The 26205-nt window shown below is 42.6% G+C and overlaps 1 protein-coding gene across 1 annotated transcript; it reads left to right on the top strand.

The window, feature by feature from the left end:
* Positions 1 to 24728, top strand: Pole2 (DNA polymerase epsilon 2, accessory subunit). Its single transcript, XM_034514083.2, has 19 exons — positions 1 to 102; positions 1889 to 1989; positions 4762 to 4837; positions 5465 to 5542; positions 5928 to 6021; positions 12499 to 12573; positions 14140 to 14223; positions 14793 to 14849; positions 15406 to 15454; positions 16011 to 16083; positions 17352 to 17524; positions 17867 to 17956; positions 18283 to 18337; positions 19400 to 19459; positions 19545 to 19622; positions 21045 to 21153; positions 22287 to 22463; positions 23580 to 23647; positions 24621 to 24728. Exons 1-19 carry the CDS (start codon positions 35 to 37, stop codon positions 24637 to 24639), a joined length of 1584 nt encoding a protein of 527 aa, XP_034369974.1. The 5' UTR covers positions 1 to 34; the 3' UTR covers positions 24640 to 24728.
* Positions 24729 to 26205: the final 1477 nt, after the last annotated feature.

Consider the following 26205-nt stretch of genomic DNA (forward strand, 5'->3'; position numbering starts at 1 on the left):
GGAGGGGCTTCGGCGGTGGCGCCAAATCGCGAAGATGGCGCCGGAGCGGCTGCGGAGCCGCACGGTCTCAGCTTTCAAGCTGAGGGGCTTGCTGCTCAGGAGGTGAGTCTCGAGGCAACCTGTCCCGCTGCAATGCCCTGTCTAGAACATTCTGTCGTAAGAGGCGAGGTTGGTCTGGTGCATTTGAGGCTACAGAGCCTCCCTAGGTTTCCGCGATCCTGGCGCCGGGTGCAAATGTTACTTCCAGGCTGGGCGGAGCTGCGCGGCGGACGCCTAACTGAGCCCGGGAAGTTGGGGGCTTGCTGGCTTCTGATCAGCGTAGGTCCCCGCCTCCGCAGGATGCGAATCATTATAGTGTTACTTCTGGAAGTTACAGGAAGGCATGTCAAAGAAGGAGAGACCTGGGTGAATCCATATGCGTGTCTGTTAGCGATTTATATTGGCAGAGTATGAGTTTCCCAAACCCGTCTCTGTGGGATTCACATTCATTTCCTGGAGAAGTAAAAAACATGTTTTTAGTTTTGTTTTTTAGATTTTCTAGTTTACAATTTGCCTCCAAAGGATGTTTTCCTGGCTGTCGTGTGTCTTGACTCTTGAAGAATGAACATATCCAAGAACTATCTTATTACAATTTACATTTTATGATACATTTTCCCTTTATGTACCTTCTGAGATCCGTATACCTTTCGAGTCAGAGTTTGAATGTTTTGTTTGTGAACATAATGTTTGTGAACCTTATGACACTTAACTTTATGTTTTGCCCAGTAGTGTCCAAGGGTCAACCTGGGTGCACTTGGGGAGAAAGTGATAAATTTAGTTTGGTTAATCCCTGACATTTGAAGAGAGGATTAATTGAGCAAATAGCGTTTCTTTTCTTTCTTTCTTTCTTTCTTTCTTTTTCTTTTCTTTTCTTTTTTCTTTTTTTTTTTTTTTTTTTTTTTGTTTTTCGATTTTTCAAGACAGGGTTTCTCTGTGTAGCCCTGGCTGTCCTGGAACTCACTCTGTAGACCAGGCTGGCCTCGAACTCAGAAATCCACCTGCCTCTGCCTCCCAAGTGCTGGGATTAAAGGCGTGTGCCACCACGGCCCGGCTTTAGCTTTTCTTTTCTTTCACTTAAAATGTACTTTTATTAAGCCGTTGGAAGCTCACTAATTGACTCAGTGAGACGTACTCTCAAATCTTTGAGCTTCAGAGCATGGTGTGTGGAGTAAAACACCACGGAAGACAGTATGTTATCTCTTGCTGTGTAACAGATTACCCGGTGATTTAGACACTAAAACTGCACTCATGTTTTGGCCTGCATTTACTGTAGGCCAGGATTCCAGCACGACTTTAATCCCCGCACCCTGGAGGCAGAGGCAGGTGAATCTCTGTGAGTTCCAGGACAGCCAGGGCTACACAGAAACTCTGTCTAGAAAAACAGAGATTTAAATCAGAGTTTCAGCTTTGGGTCTCATACACTGTAGTCATGACAGGGTCATCTCAGATGTTCAGGGTATCCAGCTCATTTAGATTTTTGTTTTTAGAAGATATTTTACCATGATCTGCTGCTGGGATTTGTTGTTATTTTACTTGTTCACTTATTTTTTTAATTAACTATTTCAAGCCTTGATACTTGAGGCTTTAGAGGGGAAACTGAGTTTTCTGTTACATTAGCTTTTAATAAAGCTTGAGTTTTATAAGATTTATATAAAAGTATACCACCACCACTACCCCCTGCCTCCATCCCTCACCCCATCCCCCCACCCTATTCCCCCACGCTCTGCCCCCATCCTTTACCCCCCCATATCCACCCCTATCCTACCCTCACATCACCACCACCACCACCACCACCAAACCACCCCCAGCCCAAGAAATTCTTGGTCTCATCTTTTCTTTCTTTCACTAGTGAAGCCACCAAGTATCTCACTGACGCTCTCCAGTCTGTCACTGAGTTGGAGCTTGAGGAGAGTCTGGAAAAGATCATCGATGCAGTTGAGAAGCAACCCTGTAAGTAATGTTTTCTGATGCCCTCTGATTTAGATTTAAAAGGATACTGAGGCTCCAGTATTAACATAGTCCAGAGTTCTGAGACAGACACACAACAGTGTCTTTTCCGAAAGGGTTAGTTCAGCTGTGACCTCAGGATAGTCTATTCCTTTTGTAGTTCCCATTCTCCTGGCAACCACAGCATCTTTTTTATATTTAATTATTGAATTTGATCTTGCCCTTTAAAGACATTTGTTGTTATTATTATTATTGTTATTATTATTTTGCATGTGTGTATACACTTATGCCACAGTATATATGTGGAGGTAAGAGAACAGCTTTGGAGAAGGTTCTTTCCTTTACCATGTGGGTCTGGGGATCAGATTCATGTCACCAGAATTCTGTGGCAAGTGCTTTTACCTGCTGAGTCACATCGTTGGCCCTGATCTGATCCCTAATGGTCTCTTCTTTTGCTCTTTAAACCTGTGACTGTCTTGTCAAGTTAGATACTCTAAGTGTTTGGGGGAATAAGAGGAAAGTAAGAAGGCTTAAATCTCCTGCTCTGACAGTTAAATTCTTCATCTGCCACCACAGGCACTGGCCTAAGAAGGAAGAAATGAGCCAATGTCTCTACTGCCAACAGAATAGGAGTTTTAGCCCACTTTAATATTTGGTATGGATGCTAGCATCTTCAGTAATGTAGAAAGTCATGTGGTCCATGATACAGAGGAGAAGTAGTTCTCCTTTCACTTCTAAAGATGGGATTTTAAATACACTTTTTATAAATTCCTTTACAATAAAATATTTAGGAGGTCATGACTATTATTAATCATCATATATTAATTTCAAATCACATGGTATTTTGCCTGAAGACAGTGACTAAGGGTACACACTTTCCTATCAGGCCTGAGTTTGTGTTGCTAGCCTGTTTAGCTGTGTTCTTGGGCTGATACTCAAAGTTGCTCTCCCATCAATAAGAAATTGCTGGATGTGGTAGCATACACTAACCCTAGCACTGGGGAGGTGGAGGCAGCAGATCTCTCTGAGTTTGAGCCTAGCCTGGTCTACTACATAGTGAGTTCCAGGTTGGCCAGGGCTATAGATTTGAGACTATCTCAAGAAACCCAACCCAAAAAAAACAGAAAAAGCAGGTGTATTGATCTCAGTGCTATTAAGCACCTGTCTAATGGAATAAAGTGTGTAAAGTACTAACGACAGTGCTGCACATTTACCAAGTTCACAGTGAAACATTTACCAAGTGAAAGATAGCTGTCATTTATTTGCTCTTTCTACCGTTACAATGAAACACAGCAGTTTCCATTAAGTTATGTTTCTCCAACCTCACCGAAGCTAACCGAGTTTATATCAGTAAATAATCTTTAGAAAACAGAAGCATGTTACTATATATTAAGGTATTATGACTGTATTTGACCATGGGAAAATAAGGTATTGACACATGGCCTTTATGATTTTTCTGACCTAATAGTTTCTGTATATGGGTTTAACTAAAGTTGAAAATCAAAAATCAGAAATGCTCCCAAATCTTGAACTTTTTGAGTGTCAAAAGGAGTGTCACAAGTAGAAAATGTCACTTGACCTTGTATGACGAATCACAGTATTGTATACAAGTGCCTTCCTTTAGGCTGTGTGTAAGGTATATACACAGCATAAAAAAGCCAAGCGTTTGCCAAGTGTTTGCACTTCCATCACTTTGGAGGCCAGCCTATATACGGAGGCCCTGTTTTTAAAAAGCCCATCAAAAGGCATAGAAAAGATTTCATGGTGCTGGAGAGATGGCTCAGTGTTTGAGAGAACTTACTGTCCTTGCAGAGAACCCAGACTCAGTTCTCAACATCCATGTGGTGGCTCACAACCTCCTGTAACTCTGTTCTAGGGGATCCAATGTGCTCTTCTGGCTTCTGTGGGCTTCTTCACGCATACTGTGCACAAAAATTTATGCTGCCACACATAAATACACATGGATAATACATAAACCATTTAGAAAAGGAATTTCATATTTGGACTTAAGGTCCTATCCCCAAGAAGTCTCATTTATGTATAGTATACAGTTATTGTAAGATCTGCAAAGTCCAAAATCCAAAACTCTTCTGATGTCAAACGTTTTTTGAATAAGAGATACTCGACCTATTGCAAAAATCCTACAATTGTTTTTTGTGTGTTATTTTCATAAGTGACATACAAATAAAGATGCTTGGTTTTGCCTGGTGTGGTGGTGCACACCTGTAATCCTAGTAGAGGCAGAAGCAGGTAGATCTCTGAGTTTGAGGCTAGCCTGGTCTAAGAGTTTGAGGCCAGCTATGGCTATATATTGAAACTCTATCTCTAAAAAAAGGGATAGAACAGGTACATTTATACACTGGGCTATCTTTCTATTTGTTGTTTTTTTTTTTTTTTAATAGAATGTAGCTCTATAACCCAGGCTATCTTAGAACTTGAGAGAGAGAGAGAGAGAGAGAGAGAGAGAGAACTTGAGAGAGAGAACTTGAGAGAGAGAGAGAGAGAGAGAGAGAGAGAGAATATATGTGTCTCAAAAGTACTGGGATTACTGCTGTGTGCTACTATATCCAACCAAAGAACTAATTTTTATGCCTTGCTTTAGGACAAGGTTTCAAGTATCTCAGGTTGGCCTCAGATTCCCTATGTAGCCCAGGATAGACTTGAACTCCTGATTCTTCTGCCTCCAAATTCCAAGTGCTGGACTTCTAGGTGGGAGCTACCATACCTGAGTATTCATGTCTGTTTTAAATTTTAATTTTGAACTTCCTTTTTCAGTGTCATCAAACATGATCGAACGATCTGTAGTGGAAGCCGCTGTCCAGGAATGCAGTCAGTCTGTTGATGAAACTATGTACGTGGGTAAAATAAGCATCTTCCTGTGGCGGGGCTACTAAGTGCTTATTTTCATGGGAAAACAACTAGTAATCAATAGTTCTATAGTAGAAGCTGTCGTTACTTGTTTCATTTTGAGTGATAGCCTACATTATAAATCTCATTATTAAATGATTTGTCTTCATTATTTTTGCTAGTGAGACTGTAGTATTTATGTATTACTGACATAGTGTGTTTCCAGTCAGTCTGATTTAATGGTCTGTGTGCTATGAATGAATTAAATTGAACATCAAAAGTATAATTGACTGGTTGGTGGTTTGATTTAGGCCAGGCTGGCCTTGGGGTTTTGATTTTCCTGCTTCTGCCTTCCTAATGCAGGAAGTGTGGGAGGTAGGGGTGGGGGAAGACAGTGGGGATGGCAGTGGGGGGGGGGGGGAACCATCACTTCTGTCATCTTTGTATCTCTCGAAAGTAAATGTCAAGCTAAAAACTTTATCCTCTTATTATTTGTGACACAATAAAAAAGTGATATGTGGCTCAAGGAAAATGGGCAGGGTATTATACGCAAAAGATTATAATGTGATTATGCTTATAGTATTTGAATTTAATTGAAGTTCAGAACTGTGTTTTATGGGTTGTTTTTCAGAGAGCATATTTTCAATATCATTGGAGCTTTTGATATTCCACATTTTATATATAATTCAGAAAGAAAAAAATTCCTTCCGTAAGTATACCATGTATCATTTATTGATATAAAATGATTTTTAAGATTTACTTAGTCTGCATGTATGAGTGTTTTGCCTACATGTTTGAGTGTATACTGTGTGTGTGCCAGGTGTTCCTGGAGTTTAGAAGAGGCTGCTGGATCCCCTGGAGTTGAATTTACAGACTGTTTTTAGCTACCATATGAGTCCAGGGAATTGAACTCAGGACCTCTGCAAGAGCAACAAGTGCTCTTATCTACTGGGCCATCTGATTTATTGATTGATTAAGTTAATTTCAATTGTATTTTTTTTTCTCATCAAGTATGTAGTTTTATGTTTTACTTTTGGCTGACCTTTGTGATATATACAATGACATTATTTTTTTTTTTTTTTTTTTTTTTCTAGTCTGTCAATGACTAATCATGCTGCACCGACCTTATTTGGAACAGCAAAAGACAAAGCCGAGCTGTATCGGGAACGATACACCATTTTACACCAGGTAAGTTGGGAATGGGAGAACACAGATAAAGCGGGGGAGGAAAAGGAGCTTTGAGAAATCTCAAGGATATTTAAAGGATTGAACTTTGTATATTAAAGTTGGTCATTCAAGGCTGGGTTTAGTGGCTCATATCCATAATCCCAATACTTGAGATTGCAGAGGCAGGAGATAGCTGCAAGTTCAAGACCAGCATTGGGGCTATATAATGTAGAATCCTGTCTAGAAGGAAGGAAAAGCAGGCAGGCAGGCAGGCAGGCAGGCAGGCAGGCAGGCAGGCAGGCAGGCTGGTCAGTCATTCTGTGGAGTGCTCACGGGATCTGCAATTGATATCCTATTGAAAGCACAGAGATACAAAGTACCTTCCCCTTAATGATATTGAAGAGCAGGGCCAGAACTTAATACTCGCTATTGAGGTGCCAGGCATTGTTTAGCACCTTCCATGCTATTTACCACATTAGTCCACTAGCACGAACAGACTCATGAATGCTTGACCCCCGTTTTACAAGTGAAGATTTGGAAGGCTAGAGAGGTTTCATGACTTTCCCAGAGGTCACACATAGAGAGTTGGGATAGGATTCAGACTCAGTCTGTCTAATCTGTCCAAAGCCCACTATATTCCCTTAAAGCAAGGGAGAATTTTGTTATGTGCTATAAAAGATACACAATGTATTCAACAGAAAAACCAGGGAAAGCGTCAGGGACACCCCGGCATATCATGTAGGGGAAATGGTCTCTGTATAGGAAATGGTGGGCAAGTGATGGTCATGTGGGAGTGAGTTGCCTGGAGTGCCAGCTACATGGGAAGCTGAAGCAGGAGGATTACAAGTTCAAAGTCTATGCAAACTATAGAGTGAGTTCAGTAGTAGCCTGGGCAACTTAATGAGGCCCTGTGTCAAAATAGGAAGCAGGAAGGCCTGTGGATATGGACACAGCTCAGTGGTACAGGGCTTGCCTGGCACGTATGCCACCCTAGGCTCAGTCCTCAGTACCACAAAAAAAGAAAAACAAAAAAAAGATGATAAGCTTTCTAATCTCAGCATGAAACAGAATACTGCTAATCTGTTAGCATGCCTGATTTATGGCAGATTCTGTTCCAGTCATCTGCAGCAACACAGTCAAGAGTGGATACATAAATGCAGATCGGGGCAGAGGGCAGTGATCTGGAGAAGGGCTGAGAGGGGCTTGGGGGGCCATCTGCAAGTGAAAAACTGGGGCTGTGAGGAAAAGACCCCGAGAGAAAGGAAGGTAGACAAAGCAAGGCGAGAGGTTCAGATCGGGGGCGCCTGGGATGGTGGTGAGTGGCCGGAGGTCTGAGAACTCCTCATGAGAGCAGCTTCTGTCATGCACAGTGTCACCCGGAGCTGCAGCTCTGATCCTTTCATGGTTTTGCATGGGCATCTTTTGAGGACGGCTGTTGCTATGGAGTGGAGTAGTTAAGCCTGGTGGTTAAGATCTCCCATCCCTCTGTACTTTCTTCCTTTTTGGCTGGAGGCAGATGGAAGCTGTTTGTTCTTTTGTTTCTGTCACTGTGCTTGTACTGTTGGTTGTACTTCTGACTCCAGAAACCCACTGTGAAGTTCCCGGTTCTGGAAGACCCCTCTCAAATCCCTCTATCATTTTGAAGCTTTCCTTCTTTCTTTATTATTGTACAAAATATTGGGTTTCACTATGACGTGTACTTTGATCACATTTCTCTTCTGTCAATCACTCTCTTGTCCTCCCCTTCATGATCCCTTGTCTACTTTCATGTCTTTTTGAGTGTGAGAGGGGGCACACAGTGACTCATCCTTTCCGAGCTGGTTTATTTAGCGTGGGGTGCTCTCCAGCTCTGTTCATGCTCCTGCAAAGGAGTTTATTCTTTGTGGCTGAATGACACTCCATTGTGTGTGTCTGCGGGCTTTGCTGCCTTCCAGTGTATGCCAAGACTCATGCAGCATGACCACATGGTGGATGTGTGTGTGTGTGTGTGTGTGTGTGTGTGTGTCCGTCCGTCCATCCATCCGTCTGTCCGTCCGTCCCTGGATCCGGCCCAGCATGATTTCACACTGAGCCACATCCCCAGCCTGTTTTACTTTACTGTGTGTCAAGCCTCCACACTGATTCCCTCCTCGCCCACGATGCATAAAGTGAGTCTGCACATCTCCTCCTATCTGACATTGTCACTGAAATTTGTTTTCTGTTTTTAAAAGATTGGTATTTGTGTATGTGTGTATCTCTCTGTGGGTGTCTGCCACATGTACGCAGATGTCCTCAGAGGCTAGAAGAGGGTGGTAGATCCTCTGGAGCAGGCGTTAGAGGAAGTTGTAAGCCACCTATGCGTTGTAGTAAATATTTCATCTCAATCGGGGTTCTTTACTCCACCTTTGATCATTCAGTTCCCAGATAAAAGACACACAACTTTTATATTTATAATAAACCTTAAAGCAGTAGAACGGACAGATATCTGCCCTCTAAGCTATTAGAATTTACTTCCCCATCAACAACCCTGAGTTTTAATTTGCCATGTTCCCTCTGGGCCTCTCTTAACTCCAATTGGCCAGGCCTCATGGACATGTTTTCATGACTCACCTGTCCCATGGTATCATCTTCTCTCTCCACCTTCTCCTTTTTTCTCTTTGTTGTCTCTGCTCAGACCCCAAGCCTGGAAACCAAAGCTCTGCCTATCCCTCTTCTGCTCAGGTATAGGCTGTAGGCATCTTTATTCACCAATCAGGGGTGACTTGGGGGCAAGATTACATAGCATCAATTGGGTCTATATGAGAATCTCCTTGTCTGTGGGGGCCAATATTAGCATCATAATATACAGCAAAAGGCCAAACCCATGTGGGTGCTGGGAAATGGACTCCTGCCCTCTGGAAGAGCAGGAGGCACTCTTAACCATGGGGTCATCTCTCTTTCCGTTTTCTTGGTAGTCAGCCTGGCCAGGGTGAGGTACAACCTGAAAGTACTTTTTATTTACATTTTTTTCTTTCTAAATTTTTATTTATTGCTACATGTGTGTATACGATGTTTGGGGACCACACATGCTGTGCCCTTTTGTAAAGGACAACTCTTTGGAGTGGGTTGTCTAGGGATTGAACTCAGGCTGCCAGGCTTGAGCAGCAGATGCCTTAACCCACTGAGCCATCTTGCCAGCTCTTGATTTGCATTTCTTTTATGGATTTTTGTTTTGTTTTGTTTGGATTTTGTTGTTTTTTGAAACAGGGGTTCTCTATATAGCCCTGGCCGTCTTGAAATTCACTCTGTAGACCAGGCTGACCTCTGTCTCATAGAGATCTGCCTGCCTCTTCCTTCTGAGTGCCGGGATTAAAGGTGTGTGCCACCACCGCCTGGTGGATGTTGGTCAGTTTTGAATGTATTTTTGTTTGTTTTTTTATGTGTTCGTCTGAGTGTGTGGACAAGCATAGGTTGTATACTCGTGTACTTATGTGCAAAGCCCAGAGGAGGACACTCTTGTTTCTCCTCTGTCAGACTCACTTATTCCCTGCTGAGTGTCTCCCACTGAACCTAGAGCTTGCTTTTCATCTGGGATGGTGGCCAGCATGTCCCAGTGGTCCCCCTGCGTCCATTCCCCGTATTTCCTCAGCATTGAGGTTACTGGTGTGTACAGCCACACTGAGCTTTTCAGGTAGGTAGGTACTGGGGATCTGAACCCAGGTCCCTTGCTTCTGCAGCTACTTACCACCGGCCGTCTCCCAAGCCTTTTATTTTGACACAGCCCCATTTTTTGGATCTGGTTCTTGGCATCCTATTCAGAAAGTTGTCAATTCTGTGTCTTGGTGTGTTTTTTCTGTTTCCTCTTAGCAGTTTCAAAGGTTCATTTCTTAGATTAAGGTCTTTGGTTCATTGTGAACTGACTTTTTGTACAGGAAGAGACAAAGCAGCTTTTATTCTGTTTGTGGTACCCAGGTTCCCATCACCATTTGTCAGAGAGGTGAACCTTTCTCTAAGGTGTATTTCTGACACCTTTTGAAAATCTGGTGGCTGTGACCATGGATTTACTTCTGAGTCCTGGGTTCTGGTCCTTTGATTGACATGTCTGGTTTTCCCAGTACCACACAGGTTTTGTTACTATGACTCTAGCTAGTATAGCTTGAAATCAGGTATTGTTCTTGGTCAGGATTGCTTTTGCACTTTTATAAGAATTGTAGGTTTTGTTTTTGTTGGTCTGTTTCTGTTTCTATCCAGAATGCCATTGGAATTTTGATGGGAATTGTATTGAATGTACAGGTTGGTTTTTGGTAATACAGCCATTTTCACAATATTCTTTCTGCCAGCCCATTGAAGTGTCTTGCCATTTGCAGCCTCTCTTGGTCTCCAGTTGGATGCAGTTTGTTCCTTATCAAGCCCATTGACCAGTGTACCTTACTATGTAACACACTCAAACCAACCTGCCATGCCTTCATCCTGAGCATGTGCGCCCCTCTCTGCCTACCATAGGTTCCTGTTCATTTTTACTCTGCAACATTTGCCTTTGAGATCTTTACAGAGATGTTAATGTGCTCGCTCTCTCTCTCTCTGTGTCTCTGTCTGTCTCTGTCTCTGTCTCTCTCGTCTGAGATACACTGTTGCTTGTGTAAGTAACGTTGGCCTTAAGTTGACTCGGACCAACTCAGACTTCCTGCCTTTCCTTGGTCCCTTTCGAGGCATGTACAACCATTTCCAGGTCCTAGATTTCAGTCTACAGTGTTTTGAGTGAGTCACTTGGCCCTGCCTTTTGTGTTCCTCACTTGTGAGATAGAGGTGAACAGAAGTCTCCTCACATTTTCAAATTATAACTATTTGAGTCTGTCAATATTCCACTTCAGATTTATTTTCAGGGAGGGTCTCTTGCTTCTTGGGCTAGCTCTAAACTCACTATGTAGGGTGACCTTGAACTTCTGATCCTTCTGTTCTGCCTCTGGAGTGCTGGGATTATAGACATGTACCATCATGGCCAGAAGTGCTGTTGTGTAAGGGATGAAACCCAGAGCTTTGTGCGTGCCAGGCAAGCGCTCTACAAGCTGAGCCACATCCCAGCTCTTCCAGTAAGCATTTTTTTTTTTCAATTTAAGATTGTGAGAAACTCAAACTGACTAAAACCAAAGAAAGAGTATATTAGTTTGGCCTGTATCACCAGGAAGACTAGAGGGCTGTGGTTTTAAGCCTGGCTGGATCCAGGTGCTCATACAATGAACATCACAAAGCATCTGACTTTTCTTTTCTGTATCTCAGCTTTTTTTTTTTTTTTAAATTATCCTTTTATTAGACCCTGTCGCCACATGCATTAGGGACAAAGAAGGGGGCCATGTTGGCCCTGGTGTGTTGCCAGGTTTGGGTTCTGGTGCACCTTTTTTGCAAAAAGGATTATTATTCCAGACAAGTTCTCATTATGGAATGACAGAAATGGCCACTAGTAGCCATGGCAACAGTCAGAAAGAGTCCTGTTGTTCTGTGATCCAGGCAGAAGGCTTGAACATCTCTCACTTGCTCATCCTGTGTCAGTCCATGTCTCTGTTTTCATCTTTCAGGCCTGGGCTGTCTTCAGAAGGGGAAAGGGGCATCTGCCTGCCAGAGTTCATGAGTGATGGGAGGGGACAGACAGTTCCTAAAGAGATGCTGTACTTCATCTAACAGTCCACCTTGTGCACATTCACACTGAACTTTGTATAAGGTGGTAGTTAGTCTTGACAAGATTGGGTGCTTTCTGAGTGGCTTGGCCATAGATTGGTGGTTACTTTCAATTGTGAGTCTGACTGGAGCAAGATATGCTTAAGAATACTGCTGGGTGTGTTTGTGAGGACACTTCCAGGGCTGTGAAGGGATTTATCATCCTCCTCACTCCAGTGTGGATGGCACTACTCACCAGACTGAATACAAAGCAAACAAGAAAGCAGGCTAAACAGCTGAGCCAGGCATTCCTTCTGTACGTCTTTATGGTTAGTATGGACTGTGGCTCTCAACCGTGAGCCTAGTAAAACCCTTCCTCCCTTAGGCTTCTTTTTGAGGCTAGGTTGCAGGGTTAGATGAGAGAGGTAACTGATATAGATCTTCCCATATACACCTTTATTCATGGCCTTCTTCCTGTGGACACCCCCATTTCTTGCTTGAAGTGTTTTGTCTCACCCTCTTACCTTGTCTATTATTTGGGTCTTGTTAAATAATCTCTTTGGCCTGGTGTACAGCCAGCCCCCAGAGACCTGTGTTGTATGGTAGCTTTTCTCTCTCACTTTTCTCTCTCACTAGCTTCTGTGCTGAGTTTTTTAAATGCTTTTTGTTTTAAAAGTTGCCGTAGTGTTGGAGATTTAGCTCTGTGGTAGAGTTGCCGAGTTGGAGCTAGGCCCTGGGTTTGCAGTGGGCGGGGATCGCCAGGGATTTGCATGCTGTTTTATTGAGAACGAGCAACTGTAAGTAAGAGCTTAGAAGCAGTGTTTGTCTTTTGTGTTATGAGTCTTTAAATGTCTAGTTCAGTAATTCATAAGGATCTCTTTGTTCCAGAGGACGCACAGACACGAATTGTTCACTCCTCCGGTGATAGGCTCACAACCCGAGGAAAGTGGGAGCAAATTCCAGGTTTGGACATTGTCTTAATTAATTAGGGGTGTATCTACTAATACAAGTGTAATATTCGTTGCTGCTCTTAGTGTGTACTCATGTGATGTGACACATGTGGAAGTCGGAGTGGCTTCTTTGTTCCACCATGTGGGTGGGACCTGGACATTGAACTCAGGTCGTTATGTTTGGTGGCAATGCTTTTTCCCAGTGAGCCATCTTGTCTAACTGCCCACTCCTAATTCATTAAGAAAAAAAAATTTTTTTTTCATTTTTGCTTGTGGCAAGATCTCAGTATGTACTGACTGGCCTGGAACTTGCTTTATAGACAGGTTGGCTCAAACACACACGCACATCTGCCTCTCAGTGCTGGGATTAAAGCATGTACCACCATGCTTGGTTAATTCATTGAATTTTAAGTGAAAATAACCTGTGTACCTATTCAACTGGTTATAGGCATAGCTCCACGACCATTGCTGGTGAGGTCATGCCTAAAGTGGGCTTTGCAGCTCTTCAGCAGAAATTAATGCTCTGTCTTTGGTGCCTGGTACCGGGGAAGCACCTACAGTCTCTGGCCTCTAAACCAAGTCCTGCACGGCTTTCTGATCAGCTTCTCATTATCCTTCCTGCCCTCGCTCAGAATCCTGGTCTACTCTTGGTCACCATACAGCACAGACCTGTTGGACTAAAATGTGCCATATCCATTGTAAGGAAAACTTAAAGGAACACTGGTTTCAATACCACCCTACCCTGCCCATGTACTGAATACATGTACTGAAACAATAGCGTGAACATGAGGACGCAGATGGGCCCTGGGGTTGTTGAATGGAGGAGATGGAAACCTCCATTTTCATAGTTTGGAAGATGATTCCAAGACAGCACTGTCCTTGTAGTTCCCGTAGTCTGCCTGGCCACTGTCAGTCTGTCTGTGCCTCTGTCATCTTCTCTAGCACTCAAGACCCTGGGTGGGCTTTGCTTCTGTCTGTGCCTCCCCATTTTCCCGAGCCTCTAAATGGATTCTGAAGGGGCCCCTCCTATTCAGTGTTCATTAGATTCTCTGCCGTGGTTGATCAGAATTCATCACCCTGAGGAGTCTGTCAGCGATACTGGATAATGTTCAGACTACTGCTCGGGAGTGTGGCGGTGCAGTCCTGGGGTCCTAGCCCAGAGGTGGAGGCAGGAGAGTGAGAATTCAAGCTCATCCTCAGTGCTGTAGGGAGTCCAAAGCTGGCCTGGGCTTCCTGGGACTCTGTTTCAAAAAACAGAAACTAGCAAAAATTAATGTTCAGTGGTAGCACACAAAGAGGAAACTAACAGGCTGCCCTGGCTGTCCTGGACCTCACAGGCTGGCCTCAGACACCAGCATTCCTCCCTCCTTAAGCATGAATACCCATGCTTGTCTTCGTTGGTTACAGTTCTGCTCATATACACTTGACAGTTTAGCTTTTCATAGGCTAAAATTAAACTTGCTGACTAATCTTCCCACTCTAAAGCAGCTGTATATAGTAAAATACACACCCAACACTTATTTTTAAGAAAATTAGAGTATGCTTTTAGTCTTTAAGTTTTTATTCTGTTTTATTTTAGCTTAAAACAATAGAAACTTTATTGGGTAGTACAAGCAGAGTTGGCGATGTGATTGTCCTTGGAATGATAACCCAGTTGAAAGAGGTAAGTTTGACGTGCTTTGTCTTTTATTTTTGGGCTAGAGTTGGTCATGTGTTGCTGCGGCAATACTTTTTCATAGAAAACACAGAAACATATTTTTCACAGAAAATATAATCAACGATAACCTCGTCACCTGTGTCCGGTTTCTGGGTTTTAGTGGGAAAAAGTGTCCAGGTGTTGATTTGCATAGCCTCCAGGTAGACCCCTAGTGACCTCTGCTTGAACTGCTCTGGGTTTCTCAGTAAGCAAGCTGCTGACCACATCCTGGTAGCCTGAAGGTACTGGTCATTCTCTTAGCCGAAGGCATCTGGAGAGGCTGCAGCCAGCCTGGGGCCTTTCTTGTCACCCTGTGGTCTGCAGCAGGTGTACCTTAATGACTGTGAGTCTCAGGTAAGTGGCTAGTCTGAGGTTGCCAATAAATAAGCAGAAAAGTGTGGACTAGGAATTACTCATATCTGCAGATCCACTTCTCTCTAACGTATCCTGTTGTCATACTAGGTACTGTGTTAGTCACTTGCAGTAGTATTCATTTTTATCCAAATGTGAGCAAATGTCATTTAATTCTGTTTTAGGGGAAGTTTTTCCTGGAAGATCCTACTGGAACAGTACAGCTGGACCTTAGTAAAGCTATATCCTTTTAAAATTTTCTGTCCAGGCATGGTGATACATGCTTTTAATCCCAGCACTCGGAAGGCAGAGGCAGAGACAGGCAGATCTCCAAGTTTAAGGTCAGCCTTGTCTACACAGTGAGCTTCAGGCCGGCCAGGCTACATAGTGATACCCTGTCTCCAAAAAAAGGGATGAGATGGGGCTGGAGAGATGGCTCAACAGTTAAGAGCACTGGCTGCTGTAGGATCTGGGTTAAGTTCCCAACACCCACATGGCAGCTCACAACACTGCAGTTTATTATTAACTCCTTTTGAGGCCAGGCATGGTGGTGCACACTTGTAATCCTGTCACTTGGGAAGCAGAGACAGGAGTTTTAGGAGTGTGGAGGCCAGCCTTGGCTACATGTCTCAACGTTTCCCTACAACAAATAAGACTTCCTCCCTAACACCAACACAGTCCCCTAAGAGAAACCTAAATCAGCAGAACAAAGCTAGAAGTCCCTTGGGGTTCAGAGTGTCTACTGACCTTATCACCGTTCCGAGCATAGACTTGAATTCTTCCTCAGCTGCTCTGTACCAGTTCCACAGTGGCTTATACACTGAGGCGTGCTTTGTCCTGGCTGAAGGTAAGTGCACTCACCCTCTTCGTGTCCTTGCTTGACAGTAAAACTGTTTCTACGGGAAAAGACGCCTTAAGATGTAATTCCAGAGGTCATTCACTGGGAGAATGTGACCTTTTGAGAAGGTGACTCTTACGAAACAGGCTATTAGAAAGCGTTCAGGGCTGAAGAAAGCACCTTGAGATTAGACAGTGGAGAGAGCTGCGGGTACTGAAAACCACCGATGCACACTCATAAAACTGGAGAACTATTTTGGACTTCATATAGGGCCACACACTCAATCAGGTCCCATCTGCGTGGCTGCTCTCTCTGTTCCTCAGCATGTGCTACGATCCCCCCAGCACCCTAACCCACCCTAAAATATGAGTTAGCTGGGGTGGAGTGCACTTGTTTTATGAAATTTTCCTCATAAAATTTGCACTGTCCACGGCCCTGGAGTTAGATAACTCAGTACGATGGGTGATTTTTGTAGTTTAATTCATTGCTGTACATGACATGAATTTTTCATAAAAAGGGTAATTGAGCAGATAGTAATGATTTGTTACCTGGTTTGTTTGTTTAGGTTGGTTTGAAGATCAAGTGTTTCATGCCAATGCTTTTGGATTTCCTCCCACTGAGCCCTCTAGCACCACAAGGTATTAAAGCACTTGATTTCAATGACACAGGGATTTATATATTGGCAGCAGTGAACGTATAACTATTTCAGTCACTACAAGGTGTCGGATAAGAAAGAGCAATTGAAACCCACTTGCAGATCTGGTGCCCTCTTCTGGCCTTCACAGGTGCACATGGATTTACAGACCCAAATACTCAAATGTGGCAAAAGTTTACACACAGACATACACAGACACACACACAGACACACACACACCACACTCACACACACTCATAAATACAATTTTTAAAGTGAAAAGAAAAAAGGAGTACAAAGGCATAAAAAGAAAAATGAATTTAATGAGTCAATGCTTTATATATCTGTGTTTATTTATGTTTCTATATAAATGGTAGGTCCTCATTATTTATGGAGTCTAGTCCATATCTCTGTAAATGCAGTGCTGGTGCAGTGGTTATGCACTGAACAGTGAAACACTGGGGCTGCCAGGCATTCGTGGCTCCAGCCGCGCCAGGTAGCTGGTAACACACTGTCCTCTTGTTCCTACAGAAGGGGGAGTTGCAAGGAGCCCCTGCCTGGGGCCTGGTAGGGGAGAAAGTGAGGGCAGATGTAAACTGCTCCTTTGACACTCAAGTATACTGTTGCTTTAACCTTTCCAGAACAGACTTGAACAAATACCTATTCACCCCAGATATCTGCACCAGTGGCAGAGCAAAGTAACATCTCACATCTACCTGGTGGGACAATGGTTTTATTGAGCTCACAGGATCACGGGTGACCCCAAGACTACGGCATCTTTTAAGTCTCACCCAAGCATAGACAAGACTTGTCCATAATGGCATAGATGGAGTCCATTCTCCCTTCTTCTCCCCAGTTAACTCCTGTATGACCCAGCACCTCCCAAGACTGTGTAGCTGGGGCAAGATAACATATAGCAGTGAGCAGAGTGGCTGCAATCTCCAGTGAGGTTCTATCAGCTGGCTCCATCCCCTTGGTCTGTGGAGACTGCCAGTAGGCCTGACCTTGTGGAGGGTCTCTTGACAGTCTCTTGGAGTTAATCACAGCTGATCTGATTAAAATGGAAGTGGCCGCTGTGCTCTGAGGACAGCTTTTGAAGCATGCATACTAGATATTCCTCCGTAGACAGTTTTCATGTGTGTGTTTAAAATAATTTGCAGGCAGCGTATTTCATCTCTGGAATACTGTGTTGTTGCATGGTTGCTATATCTGGTATATTTTTCTCTATGAATAGAATATGGTATAGGAGATAACTGTGTTATAATTACATAGGGCGTACTATGGAAATATTAATTTTTTTGGAGGGCCTTCTAATGCATCGGTGAAGACTTCTGCCAAACTGAGACAGCTGGAAGATGAGAACAAGGATGCCATGTTTGTGATTGTGTCTGATGTCTGGTTGGATCAAGTTCAAGTGCTGGAGAAGCTTCACATAATGTTTTCTGGTACTTATTACTGTTTTTTTCTTTCTCGAACGGTTCTGAGGAATTATGTTCTAAAACTAAATGTTTGTCATGTTGGAGTGCCTCTGTGGGCCCTGTTACATGGGAACCTGAGGTAGGGGATTTATTGAGCTGTCATTAGAGATCAGTCTGAGCAACATAGGGAGAGCCAGCCAGACATGCTGATACCTGCCTTTAATCTCATCACTTGGAAGGCAGAGGCAGGTGGATCTCCATGAATTCCAGGCTCGATAGGGCTTCATAGTGAGATCCTGTATCAAAAATAATTAAATAAATAACATAAAAATTTCAGCCCCCCCAAAGTGATTTCCTTTTGTTTCCTAGGTTATTCACCAGCACCTCCAACCTGCTTTATTCTGTGTGGTAATTTTTCATCTGCACCATATGGAAAAAATCAAGTCCAGGCTTTGAAAGGTATTGAGGATCTTGTTACTAGGAGTGTTTCTAATCGGGGCAGTGGTGGTGCATGGCTTTAATACCAGCACTTAAGAGGCAGAGGCAGGTGGGTTTCTGAGTTTCCGGCGAGCCTAGTCTACAGAATAAGTTCCAGGACAACCAGGGCTACACAGAGAAATCCAACTTTAAAAAACAAAACAAAAAATTGAGTGTTTCTATATTTACATGAACTATTGATAAATTATGTATAACATTTTAATTTTGTTAAAGATCTAGGGTTGTATTTAATCAACTATAACTTTATGGACATCGCAAATTAGACTAAATTCATTTGTAATTTTCAGATTCCCTAAAATCTTTGGCAGACATAATATGTGAATACCCAAGTATCCACCAAAGGTAAAAATCTCTATGACTACCTTTTTTTTTTTTTTTTTTTTTTTTTTCTTTTTTAAATCCAAAATAGTTTTTTAAAAAATGAACCATGAGGTTTATATCAATGATTATAAAGAAATTGCCTTTAGAAAAGAAAAAGTTGATGGGCTGGAGAGATGGCTCAGCAGTTAAGTGCATTGGTTGCTCATCCAGAGGTCCTGAGTTCAATCCTCAGCAACCACATGGAGGTTCACAACCATCTATAGTGTGATCTGATGCCCCCTTCTGGCACACAGGTGTACATGCAGACATAGCACTCATACAGAAAACAGAGGGAGAGAGAGGGAGGAGAGAGAGGGGAGGGAGGGAGGGAGGGAGGGAGGGAGGGAGGGAGAGAGAGAGAGAGAGAGAGAGAGAGAGAGAGAGAGAGAGAGAGAGAAAAAACAAGTTGAGAGCATTGAGAGAGCCGAGCCCAGGGTGAAATCCTCACACCATCATGTGTTACACTACTCTGTCTATAGAGAAACAGTTTTATCCATAGTTTCTGGTGACACTGCTTATCCAGAGGTGGACCTTTATATGGTCATCATTGGCCTCACGAGCCTCTGTAAAGACAGATGAATCCAGGCCAGCAGGATGACTCAGTGTGTACAGGTGCTCATCTCTACTCCTGATCACTGAGTTTGATTCCTGACATTCATGTGAAGGAGAAAATCAAATGCCACAAGATGTCCTCTGAATTTCACATGTGGGCCATAGCAGACGCAGGTCCGCATGTGTGTGTATGCGTGCTTGCGTGTGGTTACCACACTGTTATTAATAGAAAGTTTTAGACTGGAGACTTTTAGCAGTTTATTAAAATGCATAAAATAAATAAAAACTGTAGCTAGGCATTGTGCCACTGCAGTGCTGAGGAGACAGAGGCAAGAGGATTGCAGCTTTAAGGCCAGCCTGGGCTACATAGCGAGACCTCTACTCAAACAAACAGAAAACCCTGGGATTCAGCTGAAGGCAATGACTTAGTTTTGGCTTCTGGCCGTGTTGCATGTTGCTATTTTTAATGGCTGGTGTTGAATTTTTATGCAGTAGCCGTTTTGTGTTTGTGCCTGGCCCAGAGGATCCTGGATTTGGTTCCATTTTACCAAGGTAATCTTTGTTCACATTTTGTTTTTGACAGTCAAGAGAACTGTGTAAAGTTTATAAATGCATCCCATATCACCTGTTTTTCTAGGCCACCACTTGCTGAAAGCATCACACAGGAATTCAGACAAAGGGTCCCATTTTCAGTTTTCACTACTAATCCTTGCAGGTAAGTCACTGAAAAATAGCATTTTGTGTTAAACTTCTTTCCATTTATTTAAAAATTACTTTTCTAATTTATTTCTGAAATTTGACAGCTATAGAGTAGATCTAAAAAATAATTTTGATTTTAGATTCCTCAAGCTTTGAAAAATATGTTAACTATATTCAGATACTTAAACCAGTAGTGTCTTTATGGCCTGTGTGTTGGCAACGGTAGGTATCCCAGTTTCCTGATGAATGCTACACTGTGGGTCCGAATGTCCAGTGTCGTCTCTCTCTGGATGTCCTGTAGATAGACGAGCACTCTGATCCTGCCCCGAGCTCCATCGCTCACCTGTTCTGGGCCTGACCCATCTCATTTCATGGCACCCCTGTCTTTGCAATGGCTCAGGCCATAACCATAGAAGTTTTCCCTACACACAGTTTTAGAGGTAGCCCTACCGTCTACTGAATAAATGCTGAATCTGATTACCTCTCACCACTAAGACCTGAGATCTTCTCTAATCTGCATCAGCAGCCTGTAGCTGCTGGTCTCTGGCTTCTACTCCTCCCTCTGTGTAGTCTGTTCTTTACACAAGAAAGCATATCATGTTGCCCTCCTGTCTTGAAAGATGGGGTCCCTAATGCCGTTACTAACAGCCCAAATCCTGGCAGTGATAGTCATGCCCTGCCTGCATGGTATGCCATTGCTGCTTTGATTTCCCCTCTCCAGTTGCTTCCCTCACACCAGTCTCTGTGCCCCGAGCATGCAAGGTGTGCTCCAGTCTTAGGGCCTGTACTGTGCCTCTTCCCCAAGCATGCAAGGTGTGCTCCAGTCTTAGGGCCTGTACTGTGCCTCTTCCCCAAGCATGCAAGGTGTGCTCCAGTCTTAGGGCCTGTACTGTGCCTCTTCTCCGAGAAGGCAAGGTGTGCTCCAGTCTTAGGTCCTGTGTTGTGCCTCTTCCCCTGCCTGCAGAGCTCCACTTTCAGACGCCTGTGCTCAGGTCACTGAGCCTGATGAGCCTTCCCTGCTTTATCCTGTCTTCGTACCTGCCTTCATACCCTCCTTTCCAGAATATGGTCTTGTCACCTTTCTCTTTTTTTCCAATATACATCAATATCACGTCTGTTTAATTTCTCTTCTCTCCTCCCCCAGCAGAATGCAAAGTGTATATATTTTTCTTTTTGTTCACTTACCAATTACATAATGTTGGGCACATATTAAAAGCTCAGTAAAGGACTGGGAGCACACTGCAGGGCTGGGGGGGAAAGAAGGGGTGGGGCGGGGAAGAGAATTCAGTAAATAAAACTAGATTGGGGAACAAGTAATCTACTGGCTGAGTCTCTGCTGTAATGACCATTGAGAAGTCCAGTGGGGGTGTCTTGATATTATAAGACTTGAATTATTTTTTTTCCTGAGGTCAGATATTCAACTCCTGTTTTATTTCAGAATTCAGTATTGTACACAAGAAATAATTATCTTCCGTGAAGACTTAGTGAATAAAATGTGTAGAAACTGTGTCCGTTTTCCTAGCAGCAGTTTGGATATTCCTACTCATGTAAGTAGACTTCTTTGATAAACTATCTTTTGTTTTATATTTACTTCATTTATTTGTGTATATGAGTGTCTTACCTGCATGTATGTATGTGCACCATGTGTGCCTGATGCCTGTGGAGGTTAGAAGAGGGCACTGGATTCCTTGGGACTGGCATTACAGTTGTGGGCCTTCATATAGGTGCTGGGAACCAAACCCAGGTTCTGTGCAAGAGCCACAGTGCTGTTTGTTAACCACTGAGCCAGTGCTCCAGCCCCTGGTCTGGTTTCAAAATATATTGTTTTAAACATGTGTGTATGTATCTGCACACGTATGTGCAGGTGCCCACAGAGGCCAGAAGACGGCACTGTGTCCCAGGGAGCTGACTTACATACGTTGGCAGGCAGCCTAGCATGGGGGCTGGGACCTTAATTCTGGCCTCATGATATAGCAGCATGCTTGCCTAACCAGAGCCATTTCAGCTCTTGTGGGTTCTTTTGTATTTATTGAACTATTTTAAATGTTACATTTTATGAGCTTTGTTAAGCTCCTTCGTGCTTATGTTTTGGTATTTTCTTGTGGTTTAAGGTAGTAGTTGGGTTTTGTCTGTATATCAGGACTTGTGGCTTTCTACTGAAGAACCTAGAGAACAGTTGGAAGGCCACACCAAGCAGGGACTTCGTTTAAACTTTCCATTTTCCCTTAAAACTCTTAGGTTTTACTTCTGAATATGTGTAAAATAATTTTTATAAGATGTTCATATTTCTTGTGCTTATTACATATTTTGTATGGTATGTCCATATCAGGAGCACATGCAGTATTTATCTTGTAAATTCAAAGTTCCCAAATTTACAGTTGTCACTGAGATGTATGAAAGTAAATTACTTTTTTGAGTTGAATTAGCAGAGTTTATTATATGTACAGCTGACTCAAAATGACTAAAGAGGAGGGTCAGTGTTATAATAAATGAAAACAGATTTTGCCCCTGAAATATGTGATTTCATTTTAAGAGAATGTTTATTGATGGTTGATGATTCAAGGCTTCCTTGATTTGTAAATATTCTTGGTCTTCATGGAAACCAGTAATGTAAAACCACTTGTTTGGCTTTTTCCCTTCACAGATGAGTTGTTTTACTTTGTTTTGTGTTCTGTTGTAGTTCGTAAAGACTATCTTATCCCAGGGTCATCTGGCTCCTCTCCCTCTCTACGTGTGCCCTGTCTACTGGGCATATGACTACACTTTGAGAGTATATCCAGTGCCTGATCTGCTGGTCATTGCAGACAAGTACGACCCATTCACCGTAACCAACACAGAGTGCCTCTGCATAAACCCTGTAAGGATGTTGTGAGCAGTCAAGAGGATAAACACAGTTTTCTTTCTTTTCTCTAATTTTAAAAGTTGTCTCTTGTTTGGGGGTCTGTATACCATGGTGAGAATCAGTTCTCTTCCTTCCACCATGTGGGGCCCAAAGATGGCTCAGCACCTTGTTCCTTACCTGTTGAACCACTTTGCACCCTATAGCACATTTCTGTGACTTTATATAAAGAACAAAATCATTGTTTCGATCAAATATATAGGCAGATACTGATATAATTTGGTATACATAGAAGATTTGTAAACTCAGTATGTGATATAATTATAAAGTATTGTAAGTTTTTAAGTAACAAGGATATCACATACATTGTGCAATTCCTCTTTGGGAATTGCTTTCAGGTCCTATAACCATTTCTATAACCTTATTGATGGTTGCTTATCTTTTGAGAATTGTGACTTGTAAAAACTGCCCAAATGTCCAGAATCCAAGTGTGATAAATGTTATTTCATTGGGATTTACTATTTGATTTTTTATCTAGAACCTTGAAACTACTCTAGAATGTTCAAGCTGCTTTAGTTACCTGAAAATATGACGACTGAAAAGCAGAGCCTCTGTGGTAACCCTAGAGCTTCATAGTCACATGTTGTTCTTGCTCAGTGGTACTGGGGGACACACTGGGATTCTGTCAGCCCCTTATTCAAGGGAATGGCAGGGAAGACTCCGTGAACAGAAGTCTGTCTTCTATGCAATACTGCTTGCTTCCACAATGAGTAGAACCATGTCAAAGCATTTCCAGTGACATTTGTTGGCATATGTCAACTTATAAAATTACTAGATTGTGACATTTGATAGTAACCTCTATAAGGAACACTGTAACATCTATTGTATTTTACCATCACATCTTGTAATTTTAACTAAGTAATGTGCTTTTGTGTGACTATGGTGGTACACACCTCTAATCCCAGCACTTGGAAGGCAGAGGCCAGCCTGATCTACAGAGCTAGTTCAAGGACAGCCAGTGTTATACTTGAGAAAAGGAAAAGGAAGATAGGTAGGTAGGTAAATGTGATTCTAGAAATAGGGATTATTTTATACAAGACAAATAGTCATGTATGAATACTTTTGTCTTCAAAGGGATCCTTTCCAAGAAGTGGATTTGCATTCAAAGTGTTTTACCCTTCTGGTAAGACAGTAGAAGACAGGTAAGCATGCCCACCAAACAAAACGGGGGGGGGGGGGGGGGGGGGGGGGGGCGCTGTCTCTTGGTTTTATGTTGCTGAAAGTCACATTTGATAGATATGTTTACATTTTCCTTGTGTCTGCATTGGCTGACTAGGAATGCATTAGGCTTGACAGTAGTCATGTTGAGATCTTTGGTTGCCATGTTTCTGTTGATAAGGACTTTTTTCAGTGGATTCTTTGGCTGGCTGGTCTTGTTCCCAGAGATAACACATGAGGATGCTTCATAGCCTACTCCTCCAGTAGGTCAGTTCTGTCTTCCACATGGTTGTTTCTCAAATCATAGGTAAACTGGCAGCGAAGTAGAGAGAAGCTGGATGTGTGTAGTGATGAGGTTCAAAGGTCTTAGAACAAAGTGATCACTGGGTGAGAGTGGTGCCAGGAGCGGTATGAGAGCTCCTGGATCTGGAGCTACAGGCAGTTGTGTGCTGCCTGACGTGAGTGCTGGGAACTGAACTCTGGTCCTCTGCAAGAGCAGCAGGGTTTTAAGCTGCCTCTCCAGCTCCTGAACTTTTTTTTTTTGAGGCAGGGTGTCATTATGTAGCTGAGATTATAGGCATGTACCACTATACCCAGTTTTTGGAGTACATATTTCTAAAGCTCTTGGACATACTAGGTGAGAATCTTATTAATTGGTTATATCCCCACCTCTTGTGTTTCTGAGGTTAGCACTGGCTTGCCTGAACTTGCAGTCTTACCTCAGCCTCTGAAATGTGTCGCATCACACTCAGCTTCTTAGGCACGTGTTTGAACATCACTTGGAGCAGTCCTTCCTTTTTTGATCAGACTACTTTTATAAAGACATCTCTTTAGGAGAACAAGGTGGATATAAGATGTAACAGTGTGAATGTATTAATTGACCTGTCTTTAAACATAACAACTAAGTATTAAGAAAGGAGCAATCGCTTACTGCTTTCTTTTATTTTTCTATTTCAGCAAACTTCAGGGCTTTTGAGAATGATGAGAACACATGAAATGAATTTTCTTATTTTTATCTTATGTATTTTGTATTTTAAACTGTAATAAACTTATGGCAAACCATAATGTTTAGAATGTTCTACACATTGTATTTTATGAAAATTTGGTACTGTGTTACACTTCAGAAAGTTCTGTAGAGCCAGGCAGTGGTGGCACACGCCTTTAATCCCAGTGCTTGGGAGGCAGAGGCAGGTGGATTTCTGAGTTCAAGGCTAGCCTGGTCTACAGAGTGAGTTCCAGGACAGCCAGGGCTACACAGAGAAACCCTGTCTTGGAAAAAAAAAAAAAAAAAAGTTTTGTAGAAAATTTCCTGTGCACTCAAAAATATGAAGATACTTTACGATGTCATCTGTTTACACACCTGCTTCCTTACTTCCATGCTAGTTACACTCCAGTTCAGTGTAAAAAGTAAGTACTAGAAATTATGTGAATTGTTTTAATCTAACAGGTTATATAACAACTATACAGCCATAGTAACTCTAGTATTAACAGGTTTTTTTAATTGTTTAGTCACAAAATTTCTTCTTACAAAGCTGAGAAAAATCTGTTTTGGAATACTGGTGTATTTACTACTAGATAACTATCCACAATTGCTTTTTGGCAGTGGAAATTTTAACTATCATTCCCATAGGGTGGGTTAGTCGGTCGGTCAGTAGGTCTGTGTGTTTATCTGGTTTTTCAAGATAGGTCTTACTATGCAGGCCTGGGTGTGTGTCTGTCTGTCAGTCTATTTATCTGACTATTTGTCTATCTATCTGTTTTTTCAAGACAGGGTTTCACTACGTAGCCCTGGCTACCCTAGAACTTGCTCTGTGGACCAGGCTGGCCTTGAACTCAGAGATCCACCAATCTTTGTCTCCTTAGTGCTGGGCTTAAAGGCATGCACCACCAACACCTGACTATTCCCAACTTACAAAGCTTAAGGCTTTTGCTATTTAGCTTTTTGTTATGCTAAGGATCGAACCTAGGATCTTACTCACTGCTAGGCCTAAACCCCATAGGTTTTGAGTCATGTGTTTCACTTTTCTGTGCTACTATAACAATACCGAAGACAGGATGATTTACTATAAACAGAAACTTGGGTTTGGGAGTGAGCGTCCAAGAAAGAAGGGCAAAGGTAAGGACTTAGATCCTGTCTCAAAAAGAAAAGGGCTGGGTGTTTAGCTCCATGGTAGAAGCTCATCTAGCTTGTTCAGGGTTAGAAGTTCAAAGCCAGTAAAATGGCAAACTTGTCTTGAAATTTGAAAATATAAAGGTGACTTAAAGTAGGTAGCCAATTCTTGAGGACAGTTACTGATTCTCTCACATAATTTAAAGACCTCCCAGGACTCCCCTGCCTGCCTCAGTTACTACAGCAGTTTTAAAACTTAAATGAGAAGGTATTTTAAAACTTGATCACTGCTGGGTATGGGTGGTACATGCTTTTAATCTCAGCTCTCAAGAGGCAAAGGCGGGTGAATCTCTGACTTTGAAGCCAGCTGGATTACATAACAAGATCTAGGCCAGCTACAGTGAGACCCTGTCCCAAAAGAAAACCCAAAAA

The sequence above is a fragment of the Arvicanthis niloticus genome, chromosome 11 (assembly GCF_011762505.2).
Source record: "Arvicanthis niloticus isolate mArvNil1 chromosome 11, mArvNil1.pat.X, whole genome shotgun sequence".
NCBI lineage: Eukaryota > Metazoa > Chordata > Mammalia > Rodentia > Muridae > Arvicanthis > Arvicanthis niloticus.